The sequence below is a fragment of the Cyprinodon variegatus genome, unplaced genomic scaffold (genome assembly GCF_000732505.1).
Source record: "Cyprinodon variegatus isolate N-32 unplaced genomic scaffold, C_variegatus-1.0 Scaffold123, whole genome shotgun sequence".
In the NCBI taxonomy this organism is placed as follows: Eukaryota; Metazoa; Chordata; class Actinopteri; order Cyprinodontiformes; family Cyprinodontidae; genus Cyprinodon; species Cyprinodon variegatus.
Window position 1 is genome coordinate 226,721 of NW_015150576.1, and position 13,448 is coordinate 240,168.

The 13,448-nt window shown below is 38.9% G+C and overlaps 1 protein-coding gene across 2 annotated transcripts in view; it reads left to right on the top strand.

Moving 5' to 3' along the window:
• asap1 (ArfGAP with SH3 domain, ankyrin repeat and PH domain 1) overlaps positions 1 to 13,448 on the top strand; it is a 77,631-nt gene that overhangs the window by 47,227 nt on the left and 16,956 nt on the right. The window contains exons 3-11 of one of the 2 annotated variants that reach the window (XM_015375675.1): positions 1,397 to 1,482; positions 2,560 to 2,635; positions 3,576 to 3,662; positions 4,794 to 4,802; positions 5,036 to 5,136; positions 5,224 to 5,293; positions 6,961 to 7,048; positions 7,502 to 7,550; positions 11,900 to 12,066. In XM_015375675.1, the coding sequence (XP_015231161.1) occupies positions 1,397 to 1,482; positions 2,560 to 2,635; positions 3,576 to 3,662; positions 4,794 to 4,802; positions 5,036 to 5,136; positions 5,224 to 5,293; positions 6,961 to 7,048; positions 7,502 to 7,550; positions 11,900 to 12,066 (733 nt within the window). The remainder of the gene's footprint in view (positions 1 to 1,396; positions 1,483 to 2,559; positions 2,636 to 3,575; positions 3,663 to 4,793; positions 4,803 to 5,035; positions 5,137 to 5,223; positions 5,294 to 6,960; positions 7,049 to 7,501; positions 7,551 to 11,899; positions 12,067 to 13,448) is intronic. The other variant, XM_015375676.1, reaches the window with a different exon arrangement.

Below are 13,448 nucleotides of genomic sequence, written 5' to 3' on the forward strand. Positions count from 1 at the left end.
CTCTCACTCCCCCCCCCCCCTTTTTTTTGTCCCACACGGAGGAATGAGGATCAGCAGGCTGCATTCTACCCTGCAACAGCATGATAGTTGCCATTCATTCACACAGAAGGGATTCACAAACCCGCTCACGCGGCGACGCTCATCAATGACGCCGGAACCACTCGAGCTTTAAACAAAAATGTGGATGATCTTCTGCCGCCATGCAGACAAAGGGACAGCACATGCATGCATGCTTGCACACATATGCACACGTTCACTCGTGCGTGGGTTAACTCGCATGCATCAATATACAGTGGAGCTGTACGTTTGCATTAAAAGCTGACTGCTGCGAAAAGTTGGTCTTTAGCCTCTTTACAATCCTTAAATCTATTGGGTCTTTGTAGGATTATCTGAAGATTATCTTTCATTTGTTTATTTGGCGGGAGCGCTGTCTGAGGACATTAGTCTGAGTTTTCCCTGAGTAAACAGGCCTAAAGCTCCTCTTCTTAAGGATCTTCTCCTTAAAAGATGCCAAGAGGGATTCTTCCCCCCTTTTTTGAAGAGGGTAAAATATTTTCTCAGAATTCAACATTCACTCTTTTTACTGCTCTGGTCTACAATGAACAATATCACAGTTTCAATAAAATAATTTAGTCATTCATTTATAGTATAATGAAGCATACAGCGCCTTGAAAAGGTATACACACCCCTACACTGTTTGAGGTCTGACACTTTTTTGTCACACTGTAACACAAACTTTAAGGTATCTTATGTGAGAGACTCATACATGATTGTAAATAATTATCAGGTAAAAGGGAAGTGACTCGTGGTTTACTCACATGTTTCAAAATAAAAATACAAAAACCTGTTAGATATATATTCAGTCTCCCCGTGGAAATGTTTCTGTTAGAGCATCTCTGTCTTTCAGGACATGTCTCTACCAGCTTTGCTCATCTAGAGAAAGATATTTCTATCTGTTTTCCTTTTATTCACAAAAAATAGTTCAGCCTCAGCTGATTGAACAGATTCTCAGCTGGATTCAGGTTTTAGTCTTTAACTAGACCATTTTAAGGGTGGTATAAGCTTTGATCTAAACCAATCCATTATTGCTCTGGCTGTATGTTTAGAGCAGTTTTCACCCTTTATTCGTCCTGCAGCCTTTAAATGTGCCTCCGCTTCAACATGTCTGACTCCAATAGGAGGTCATTCTCAGAGCTTGGCCAATACTGGTGAGGTAGTCCAGTCATTAAAATACAGGTGGCAAAAACAAGGTGAAGATGCCCAACTACGACCTGAAACCGTGAGGCTAATATGATGAGGGAAAGTGTTGATTATATGGTTCTTCTTCCTCTTCAGACTATAAAAACCCTTTTTACATGCCCTGAATTCTAACTCTGCTTTTCTCCTCTGCTTTCAGTACCTGATCAAAGTAAATGAGATCAAGACCAAGAAAGGAGTGGACCTCCTGCAAAACCTGATTAAGTATTACCACGCACAGTGCAAGTAAGTACACCATAATCCCTCCAACACATATGTGCAGCCTGTTACTATTTTTTTAAACCATTAAGTCATATTTCTGACTCAAAAAAAAGAAAAAGGGTCCCTTTCAATGTCTTGTCTTTGGAGCAGATTTGTCTTGTATTGTTCCCAGATATTAAGATGGCTCATAAATCTGAACAGGTCATCATATAGATACACTATGGCAGCTGAGGGGATTTAGCGTTTAAATGTAGTGGGTGCTTCTCTCTCCAGAGCTGCAGCTCACAAAAACCTGTGACAGAATGACAGATTTTCTTCCAGGGTTACCATGTCCTGTCATAACACTTGGACAAAACAATGCACTTCCCAGCTAATCTGTTCAACCTGGGCCTTGAAAGATGGAAAGGCTGTAGGAATGATGGATTAGGGGCATTAGAAAAGCAGACTGAGAGCAGAGGAAAGTGGTCAAAGCTTGAGAAGAAAGAAAAATGGCCCCCTTTAGGAGAAATTAAAGCTATAGCTGCATTATTCTAGGAAGATTTTTCTGGAGGAATTTAGCAGTAATTTCTCCCCTTCATTTCTGCAGCCATATTGGTAAATATAAGGCTGCATTTTATGATAGAGTAGCTGTCAAGTGTGCATCCTTTGCACTTTGAAAGGTAAGCTGGGTAGCGTAGGAGGAAAGATGTTGGCTCATCAATGCAGTGATTGAAAGAAAACGAGCTAAAATAGACGTGGCAGGAAAAGTAATGAGAAGAGGAAGGGAGATGTTCTTTCCAAGAAGAGTCGGGTGGAGGGCAGTCATTAGTGGTGATTTGCTGCTGCAGAACTTCATCGAGGTGTGTACTGCTGACGGATGTGTAATGGATTTCAGAGCGTGCTAAACGCCTCTGCAGAGAGAGAGGTCAAAGCCTGATCTGCTTCCAGCACCAGACGCCAAAGGTGCCAAATAGTGAGAATGAGCTGAGCTGTGCGCTAAATCGCAAACTGTCTTACTTCAACCAGGGATCACAATGTACTACATGACTTTTCATAAAAAGCTGTGTTGTTAATGAATGATCAGGGTCTGAGTGTTGGGGCTTTCTCATCTCTGTTCTCAAGTTTCTTCCAAGATGGCTTGAAGACAGCAGATAAGCTGAAGCAGTACATCGAGAAGCTGGCAGCTGATCTCTACAATGTAAGCATTCATTCCTCCCCCATTATGCAATTTATTTATTTACCAGCAAAAACATCAGCATTTTATTCAAATTAATTTATGTTTAGATATTTGCTTATTATTATTATTATTATTATTTTTTTTTTTACTTTGCTTTTTTATCTCTTTAAATTTTGTCCTTATTTCCTTTATTTTCTTATTTTATATTAAATGTTTTTAACTTTGGCCTTTTTAATCATATTTTACCTTTTTTATATAGTTTATGTTTTTTTACTTTATCTTCTAAGTTTATTTATCTTCTTATGTTTTGTTTATTTTTCATATTTTTTGTTGCATTTCCTTTTTTTGCTTTTAATTTTTTTTTTTCATATAATGAAATCACATTTATATGACTTTTTTACTCATTGACTAAAAATTTACTGACATTAAAATGCAGTAGCCTTCAGCGGTTTATTGATTTTCTTTTAAATGAATTTCTCTCAAGGCAAATGAAAACAGTCTTAATGTCACATATTATTTTGAATCTCAGGCTTTTGGGTTTAACTTGGTCTTAGTTGGAATTTGATTTAAGCTTGTTTTTAAACACAGCTGAATATCGACTCCAACTCACTTAAGACTTTCAAATAAATATATTACAGATCAATCCACTGTATATCATTATTTATGAAAACAAATGTGAACAAAATGATCTAAGGTCCAAACAAAAGCTAAACATCTTCAACAGGCTTGATGAAACACTGTTTATAGAAGACCAGTTTGAAGGATTACAACAAAGCTTGTCTCCATGGTAACAAAATACAAGGGTGGATGGTTTCATTAGTTTTGAACAGTGTTTCTGTCTAAATATGTGACTGAATTTAGATTGTAACCACTTCTAAATGTCTTGTATTTGACTTATAAAGAATTATTACTTTATAAAGAAATGTCACAGTTTAAAATCTGTGGCATTTGCTGTTTTCAGATAAAGCAAACTCAGGATGAAGAAAAGAAGCAGCTGACTGCTCTGCGAGATTTGATCAAGTCCTCCCTCCAGTTGGACCAGAAAGAGGTATGCAGGTCACCTCTTCACCCATAGGGCCAAACTGAAACCAAACTCTGAACAGAGTGGCTATGTGGAACCTAAAAACAGCCACTACAGCTCTGATCCAGCGTTTGGTTTCACCACTGAAGCCAGGCGTACACTGTGCAATTTTTTTCAGTCGTTGCACACAGCTAATGCTCAAACTGTAAGACTAAACCGCAGGGTTAAGTCGTACAGTGTGAGTTCACAGCTCACAATTTATTATCGGCCCGACGCTTTTATGCGATCTACCTGCTCTCACTGTACGACTAAAAACCACGTCGGTCTGAGCTCCGCCGTGTGATGGAGCTGCTCTGTAGCTCTTTATACTGAAGCCGAACAAATAGAAGGGGAATATAGAGCTCTCTATAGTGAAACGCGCTGCCTTGGCGATTTGTGCAATTTTGTACTGAAAGCCCTAAACAGAAAAGGTGACAACATATTTGGAAAAAAAGACATGGCTGAGCAAACGTGGCTACTACGGTCTGTCAATTTTACAGACAGAAAGCTGCTGTGTTTACATCTGAGAGGAAGAATAAAAAGAAGAATCCTTGTTTGCGCATGCGCACGGAGTGATTTGCCCACGACAGTTGGGAGAAAATCAAACATGTTTGATATTCTCCCGACCTCACGATTCCTGATCGAGAGGTGATCGTACCCCCCCGTAAGCTACACCACTCACGACGCATGACCAAACTAAAGATTCTCGCACAACTGGAAAATCGCACAGTGTACGCCCGGCTTTACTTTCCCTCACTCTGGCCACCACCTTATTGGAGCTCATCGGTAGCACCCAGCGAGTGCCTAGTGCTGTACCGTGCTGGTAGCCAGTGTGCTGAAGGCAGGACTGGGGACCATCGTTGTGCCCTACTGGCTATTGTCACACTTTTAAATCATACCTCACAGCATGGGCTGTTTCTACACATTTAACCCACTCAAAAGCATGAAGGGATGTATAGACAATTGTTTGAGTCACACCTCCTATAAGTTTTTACAAGTTGACACCTTGAACTCTGGAGAACACATGTTCACACCCACTACCTTCACTCGAGCCAAATTTTTCACACCTCTCCCTTCTATCTCCCCCTTTTTACTGCTTTCTGCTTGTCTGGAATCAAGTCTAGAAGAGTAAGTTTGAGCATGCTGTGGTTTGACTGTGCAGGGGTGTTGCAGAGCATGCTGTTTACCGTTGTCGTTAGCAGCCATTCTATAAAAAGTGGTTTCCTTTTTTTTTTATAAGATTCCCTTGTGAATACATAAGTAGCATGTTTGAGTCTTTCTTTATTGCATGACTTGATCATCATGTCCAAAAAGTGTTTTTATTAAATGTTTGTGCATATTTGTTGTACGGTTTTACACAGGACTCACAGAGTAAGCAAGGTGGCTACAGCATGCATCAGCTGCAGGGAAACAAAGAGTTTGGCAGTGAGAAGAAAGGGTACCTGCTGAAGAAGAGTGACGGGTAAGCTGCAAACAATACACCACTGAAATATAAAGGACAGCAGAGAATATACATGATAACCCATCTACATGGGACGTTCTCTCACAGATTGAGGAAGGTGTGGCAAAGGAGGCAGTGCTCAGTGAAGGGAGGCATCCTCACCATCTCTCATGCCACAGTGAGTAGACAGACAAACACACACCCGACTAGAGCCGTGTGGACTCACTTAACCCCTCAGGAGTGATAGTGCAGCTCAGAAGGAGAACAGTGTGCACTCTGAGGGTGTGTAGGGCTTTTCCAATCTGGAGGCTGGCACAGTCACATTGACATAGATGGGTTGCCATGGAAACCCCCCACCCTCTGATTCCACCCATCTGCATCCCTCCTTCTGCTGCGCTGGGGTGACTCATCGCTGATCGAGTGCATACTGTTTAAACTGGCACATCTTGAGATTGCTTGTATAGTTCAGCCTGGTTTTTCCTCTTCCATCAAAGCTACTAGGGACTATTTATTTTGCAAAAACACAAATGTATCAAACTATGTCCGGTCAATTTAGACATTTTTATGAGAGGCCTTAAGCAAATAATGATGCTTACTGATGGTTTTATAAATTGACAAAACTTTAGAATTGACAGGACATTCATTTTATTACTGCTATATATAAACCACAAGTGTGGAAAAGAGCCTTGGCAGTTTTGCAGAGTGGGTTAAACCTAGCTAACATAGCCAAAAGGAGAGGGAAAACTAGTTAAAATAGCTAAGCATGTTTAAAAAACTAGTCAACCGACCAAAGAGTTAGAGAAAACCTAACTAGCATAGCCCAAAGTAGAATTACAACTCCCTAAAATAGCAAAGATTTGGAGAAAATGTAGCCAGAGCAACGGAGAGTAGAAGAAAACCTAGTTAACAAATTTACGAATTGAAGAAAACCTAGCTAACCTACCCCAAAGTGGAATTGACTGACTGATGTTGATGCTGTTAAGCCAGCATTTTATAGCAGCTGTTTCACAGCACGTAGGGAAAAGCTTTGTCTAAGTGTAATCATTTTAGCTCTTGTTCACTTAGTAGAGTTTCTTTTTAAGCGTTAAGTAGAAAATTTTATTTACAACTGCTGTCTCACACCTCTTTTTTTATGTGGCACGTGTAGTCAAAAGAAGGAAATGACCTTTAAGTAAAAGAAAAGCCTTTCTGTGTTGGTCTGTTGTGCTGTTAGATTACATCTCAGACACTTTTTGTGGTAGTCAATATTAAACCTTTGAATCTGTCTTAATTTGACATCATTTTTCCCGGCTCTGTGTTTTTTCTTTATTTGAACTCATGGTGACTTTAGTTGAGGGCAGGCCAGCTTGGCTTTGAGGCACAGCTCAGCCTGTTAGCAATTCATTACCACGTGTCCTAGTGTATTCTTTGCCCGGACGCTGGCAGGAGACTATGCTTGGTGTGCTCATGCCAAATAGGTGTTTAATTACTGCATAGTAAAACCCAGATCCTAATTTTTTAATTAACATTTTGGAGCTTAATTTGCAGGGTAAATGGTTAAATGTGTTTAAGCATCTGTCTGCAACCAATATACAAATATCAATTATTAAGCTCTATCCATGTATGAGATTACATCATTTTTTAAATCCCCTTTCTTTCAAGATTGTTTCTAACATTTTATAGCAGCACTCATAGCTTTTTTTTAGCATGTAATCTGCAGTAGAATATCTCTTTATTAAATGTTGGATTACAGGACGCCTTGGCAAAATACCAAGAATTGAGGGTAGAGAGTAACAAAATTAATAACTGAAGTGTTTTAAACTGTTTGGTTCATCATACGATCTTTAAAAATTGTTTCATTTCCAGTCCAACAGGCAGCCTGTCAAACTCAACCTGCTCACCTGCCAGGTGAAGCCAAGCTCTGAAGACAGGAAATGCTTCGACCTAATTTCGCGTAAGTTTTACAGAAACATCTATGTTGATGCTTTCCTGAACAGTTCTGATAAGAAACTGATAGGCCTAATTAAAAACAAATACAACGTATTTATAGACATTTGTTAATTATTGCCAAGATATTTTAAATAGGAAGGAAATTGTTATAAATGTTTTCAGACTTGCAGAGCAATTGGAATTTTCCTGCTGAAAATTAACTTTTTGAGTCATAAGGAAGTCCAAGAGCATATTATTTATTTTTATCCCTTTTGTCAAAAGAATCATTGAAACTAACTTAAAACCTTGAATGGCAAATAAGGGTGTGAAAACAGAACATACACCTTATTTGACCTTTTTCTCACTCTCTTGTCATGTGTCTTTAACACTCAAACGTCAGCCTGCTGCTGCTCATTGTTTCATAAAATGCAAAACAATTGCTTTGCATGCTCAACATCCTGGTCTGTTCTCTCTTCAGATAACAGGACATATCACTTCCAAGCTGAAGATGAACAAGAGTTTGTCATGTGAGTATTTTCAAACTCAGGATGAAGAAAAGAAGCATCAATGGCCATCATGTGAGGAGACCCCCACATGATGGCCATTCTGCTTATTAACCAGGGTTTAGACCCAACTTTTAATGGGGAAACTGTATATTCAACCTTTTAATGACTTTTTCTATTTAAAAATGATTCATAACTGAAAAGGAATCATTTGCAAATTTGTACTCTAAGGTATGCCATAGGAATCAAATAAGACCTAGCATAGTTGCATTAGGGGTGCTTGAAATAAAACAACTCAGATATAACAGATATCCAAGAGGCAGGAACTGGTGATCTTTTAGTTTCCACATTGACACATACTGAAAAACTAAAATGCTTCACACCTCAACATCCCTTCCTCTAGTTAGTATTTAAATGAACTGTTCTATTAATGTAGCCTCGACAAACAATCATCTATTCATTTTTAACAGAATAAACAATTGGTCATTCTGCTCCCTAAAGTTAACATTGGAGAATGTATCTATACACAACCTATCACACTTGTCGCCTGTTCTTTTCAGTTCAATTCAGTTTATTTATATAGCACCAATTTGCAACTCATGTCACCCCAAGGTACTTTACAGAGACAGTTCAACCAGATCATACAGTCAGATTGGTTTGAAGTGTTCTATCAGAAGATAAGCAGCTGATTGCATCAACTTGTTAACTTTAGTGCAATCCCAAAGAGCTTGCGTGCAGCGATAAAAAAAAGAAAAACAGTCCAAAAGAAGAAAAAAATGCATGTCCAAGAAATAGATTATATCTGGAGAGATTTTTGTTCACTATATTAGAAACACAAAACTGATCAAGTGGTCCAATTTTAAAAGAAAATTCAATATGTTGCTGGAAGTTTTAGAGTGGCCTTAAAAGAAGGATGAAGTTCTAAGCCATGGGGTTAGAGGTAATAATAATAATAAAAATAATAACAATAATAATAACTGTTATATATAGTGTATTTACTGCTATGAATCTTAAAGTGCTAAAAAAGAAGTTAAAAGTTGAAAATGGAAACATTAAATGATTAGATATCGACTATAAAACCTGGAAAACTGATTTTATCAGGTCTTACATCTGGCAGGCAGTAGGAGCCAAATCTAGACTAAACTCTCAACTCTGATTCATACTGTGCCTTGTTGCTGGAAAATAAAAGTCCTTCTTTCCTCAACATAGGTCAGCTTCAGTTGCGCATGTATCTTTTTAAAATTGTGCTGCAGCATCACAGTCTTAAAAATTTGATGATGTCTTATAAACATCCCCAGAATGAGCCTGGATGCCCTCCCACCCTGTTTACCAAGCGTGTTTATACCATTGCTACAGCATTTTAACAGCTGCTAGCCAAATATTGCAGCAACAACCAAATAAAGGCTTGCTGATATGTGCTGGATGGCTAAAATTGAACCTCAAAGTGATGCAAAGGAAGTTCATAGAACTGGAGATTTAATTCCCAAATGGGTCAGTTAATCCTTTTAATATGAAATAGTAAAAAAACAATAGTTATGACATTAAGGTTCAAGTGAGATACACCTTGCTGACTTAGCTGAACACTGTGGCTGTATCCGAACGTCCACCCTAACACCTAAATCTCTCGGTCAGAGCGAAGGCTATATGATAGACTTTATAGTGAACACTACTTTTCACTGCTTTTCGCTCCCCGGTGGTCATAGGACTCCGCCTCCCCACACGGTTCCTTCGCCATCTTTGTCATTTTGGTGCTGACAGCGGGACACTTTAACAATAAATCCCATAATGCTTTGTTAGGAGAGCTCTCGCAAAGCATTCCAGGATATATCTGCTTTTCTACTGACCACAGATAATTTCTACTTTTCAAGGTACATTGTGGGAAATTTGAGACCACCACTTTTTCATCCACTGAGTGTTCAGACACTCGTCTAAAATGGCTTAACCACTATATAGTGCCCTATATAGTCAATAGGGTGGATGTTCGGACACAGCCTGTGTTTTTTCTATACCCTTCACCTTGATAAATAGACACTTCAAACCAAGAGTCACACTGTAGAAGTGATGGGAGTTGATGTTCCTCTGAATATGATTTTAATTTCCTCAGAGATAGATAATATGATGCATTCAAAGACTGAATTCCTTGTGACCATAGCTTAGAAATGTGAGATCCACCCTTGCCTGTCTCCCTACAGACTTTTATTAGTAACAGCTTCCTCTGATCAAATGGCTGTGGTGTGTTTTATTTACCAACAGGAAGTCAACAGTTGTAGCTCAGACAGTGTGTGTGTTGTCTTCATCTCTATGTAGGTGTTGCAGCATTGAGCTTTATGGACAGACACCTTATGAAAACATGATTTTAAATCTTTTTTTCTCTCCTCTGGGGTATTCTTCTTCTGATCATGTAGAACTTTGTTCCTGCTTTGTTGCGGTTCACCCTTCACTGTGCTGCTTAACGCGCCCTTTATGCCAAACATGGGGGCTGCATGTAGGGATTTTCATTGAAATACTCCTTATCCAATTTAGCTACTGTTGTGGATCCACCCAAAGCCTGCCGCTTATTGGAAGCATATTAAAATGCACATTATAAGATGGTGAGAAGAACTATTTGGCTCTGTGTCGCTACACCTACAGAGAAGTGGATTGAAATAGCCTGTTTTTCTCACACATACAGAGCTACTCTAATTTAATCCATTTTTGCCCACTCGATGGCTCTTCTTTACAGCTTTAAAGTAGTAGTGGAGGGCAGTCTTATGAAGCCTTTCTGTATATATGTCGTAGTGCAAGTGGTGAAGGGTTAGTACGGTGCAGTGAGCTGTAGGCAGGCACGTTTCAAAGGCAGCTACAGTGTTTCCTGTCTGACTGATTGGTAGTGACCACAGTCCTACGTGGGTGTTTCTGTTTGAGTTAGTCAGCCTTGTTCTCATGGAAAATAACCCTGCAAGCAAAATTGGCTGTCAAGAAGTTAGACTTTTGAATATCAAGATGAGTTGAAATAACTTTACCTCACAGTTGGAAAAAAATATCCTATTTCTTTTCACAGACAATTTATGCACTTTTTCCTTGTTTTTCAATAATAGATTTTCTAAATATCAATATTAGGGGTGTCATTTGGAAAGAACTTGGCAAAGTACATGTATTCCTATAACCATTTTTTACCTTTAAGATCCTTTCAGCCTTATTTTTAATCAGTGCCAATATCTAGCTTGAAATATCACGATATTGGTCATTTGAATCCATATAAATATTGTCAAATAAAATATTTATTCAGTTTATTTCTTACACCCCTATTAAATATCCTAGAAGATAATTTCACCTCTTCTGTTTGGTCCCGATATCCAGCCTTATTCATCACAGCTGCATTACAACTACATATATATGTTTATGTGTGTGTGTGTATGTATGTGTTTAAATGGATTATTGACAGAATGACCTTAGTAGTAAAGTTCTGGTTGAATTGATCATTGGTGTAGTAACAGTGGTTGGTGGTGAAAAAAATAGTGTTTAGGTCGATATGATTATTTAGGTCATTTGAATTGTGCTCGTTATGTAGAAATAGTTTTGATACAAAAAAGTTTTATCCATAGTGTGAGATTGTTGTCAGATCTGCATGTGTTAGTGTGACCACCTTTTTTGTAATATTTTTTATTATCTAACTACATTGCTTGAAAATGCGAAAATCCTCCTACAAAACTCTTTGCTCCTACTACTCATTGCAAATGCAATCTTGGTAGATCACTATGGGGCCAAAATTGTTGCTTTATTATTTACAAATGTGTGTGGAGTACATATTTTTAGATCTGAATACAGATCTGTGGATTTTTTTACACATTTACAAATTTCAGTACATATTTGTAAATCTGAATACAGATCTGTGGATTTTTTACACATTTGCAAACCAGATTACACACACACAAGTAGTTTTGCACATTGCAGATTGTTTTACAGACACACAAATCTCCTCACACATTTACAGTTTTATTTACACATTTTCAAATCCCACTGCACACACACAAATCGAGATACAGATACACAACTCTCCACACACATTTGTAAATAATAAAGCAACAATTTTGGCCCCATAGATCACCTACAACACGTCCGTTAATTGCATGTGCAGTATTTTTTATTGTGGAAGCAATAGTCCTTATTATTATGGATGTTAGTAGTTCGGGGCTATTGCATTGTGGATCGCTAACAATGCACATTATTATGCAAACATAATTCTCACTGTGACACATAAGGTTGTGCAGCATCATGCTGTGGGGATGTTTGCCTTTAGATGATGGGAAGATGAATTTAGCTGAATAGGTTTGAATTGATGTTTATCTTCATAAAAAAATCACTATATACTACGTATAACTCCTGTTTTGCAGATGGATCTCAGTGTTAACTAACAGCAAGGAGGAGGCTCTAAACATGGCTTTCCGAGGCGAGCAGAGCAGTGGCGGGGAGGACGGATTAGAGGACTTGACTAAAGCCATCATAGAAGACGTGCTGCGAATGCCAGGCAACGAGATCTGCTGCGACTGCGGCGCTGCAGGTCTGTGCTGCTGCTGCTGTCCTCAGAGACACAATTACACAGTGCTGAGTCAACCCTCACCTTGTCCAAAAGAAAAGGAGCCAGCCTTCCCTCAGATCAGTTTGCTTTAAATGTTTTATTTAAAGCCACCAGCAACTTTTGCCGTCTCACTGCTCGCTCTGTCCTCTCTCTGTGTCCAACTGCAAATCCCCCCTGCAGTCTTGAATAAACAAGAGTGTGAACATGTGCCCGCTAAAGCTGTTAGCATTCAAGACTCTACTCAAACCTGATCCTCCCCCTCCTTCTTTGCATGAGGAAGCAAAGAGTCAGCACTCAGGAGGCCTGTAGACATTCAGGCTTCTGACAGTTAACAGGCACATTACATGTGTGCATACACACAAATCCACACATGCTATCTGGATAAACACACAGCAGCTTTCTCACTAAAAGGCAGGATTCTGAGCTCTGAAGGGGAAAAAAAAATTTCAGGGCTTAGAGAGACAACATTACATCACTTTGTTACATAAGTCACACACGCCGTCGACCCCTGCGATCCGAGGGGAGGGGAGCTAATTTGTTACGCCTGTGCTTTTGTTTGCTGTCTCCATCAATACAAAAAGGTTTGGGTTTGTAATTGGTTTCAGTTGTGAACAGTCATTTTCTTAATAAAATTCAACCAAATGTTCCTTCTTTGTTTAAAGATTTGCAGCTAGCATCACACTTTGACTCTCAGAGGTCATGACTTTGCTTGTGAAGAAAGAGGTTCTCATTTAGGCAGATCTTTTTTCCAGGATCTCCCTGTGTGTGATTTGCAGCATCAGAGGTCACACCGCAGTGATGCGCTCATTATGCTCAACAAGCTCTTTGTGCCCTATCACCAGCTAGCATCTGGTCGTTGTGTTTATCTGTTCCTCTCTCTTGTTTCTCAGCTTTATCCGCTGTTTTTTGTTTTTGTTTTTCACTGCCCTCAGCCTGCTGCATGACTGAGGTCATAAACGTTGGAACTCTGTAAGATTTAAAGTAGTGAGTTACGCCAGCGTTGCCGATCGATCCCAGCGATTTAAACGCTGCTGCCCTTTGCTTGGTCATAGATTATATAATCGACTCCTTCTTTGTTGCAGGTCTTTATGCTAATGATGCTCCCCTCAATTAGCAGGTTCTTTAACTTTTCAGCTTTCAGCTCAGGAAATGATTTTGATACAGGACTGTGAGGCCAGACATCTGTACTTAAACTTTGCAGATTAACTGCAGTTGAAACAGAAAGATTCATGAAATGCTTATCCATTGCGAAAATCCTTTTTTTCTTTTTGTAACTCATTCATGACAAAGTAAGCATCGTTTTAAATAATAATTCAACCTTCAGTCTGTCTTTTGGTCTATTCATTTATAAAAAAGGAAAAGAA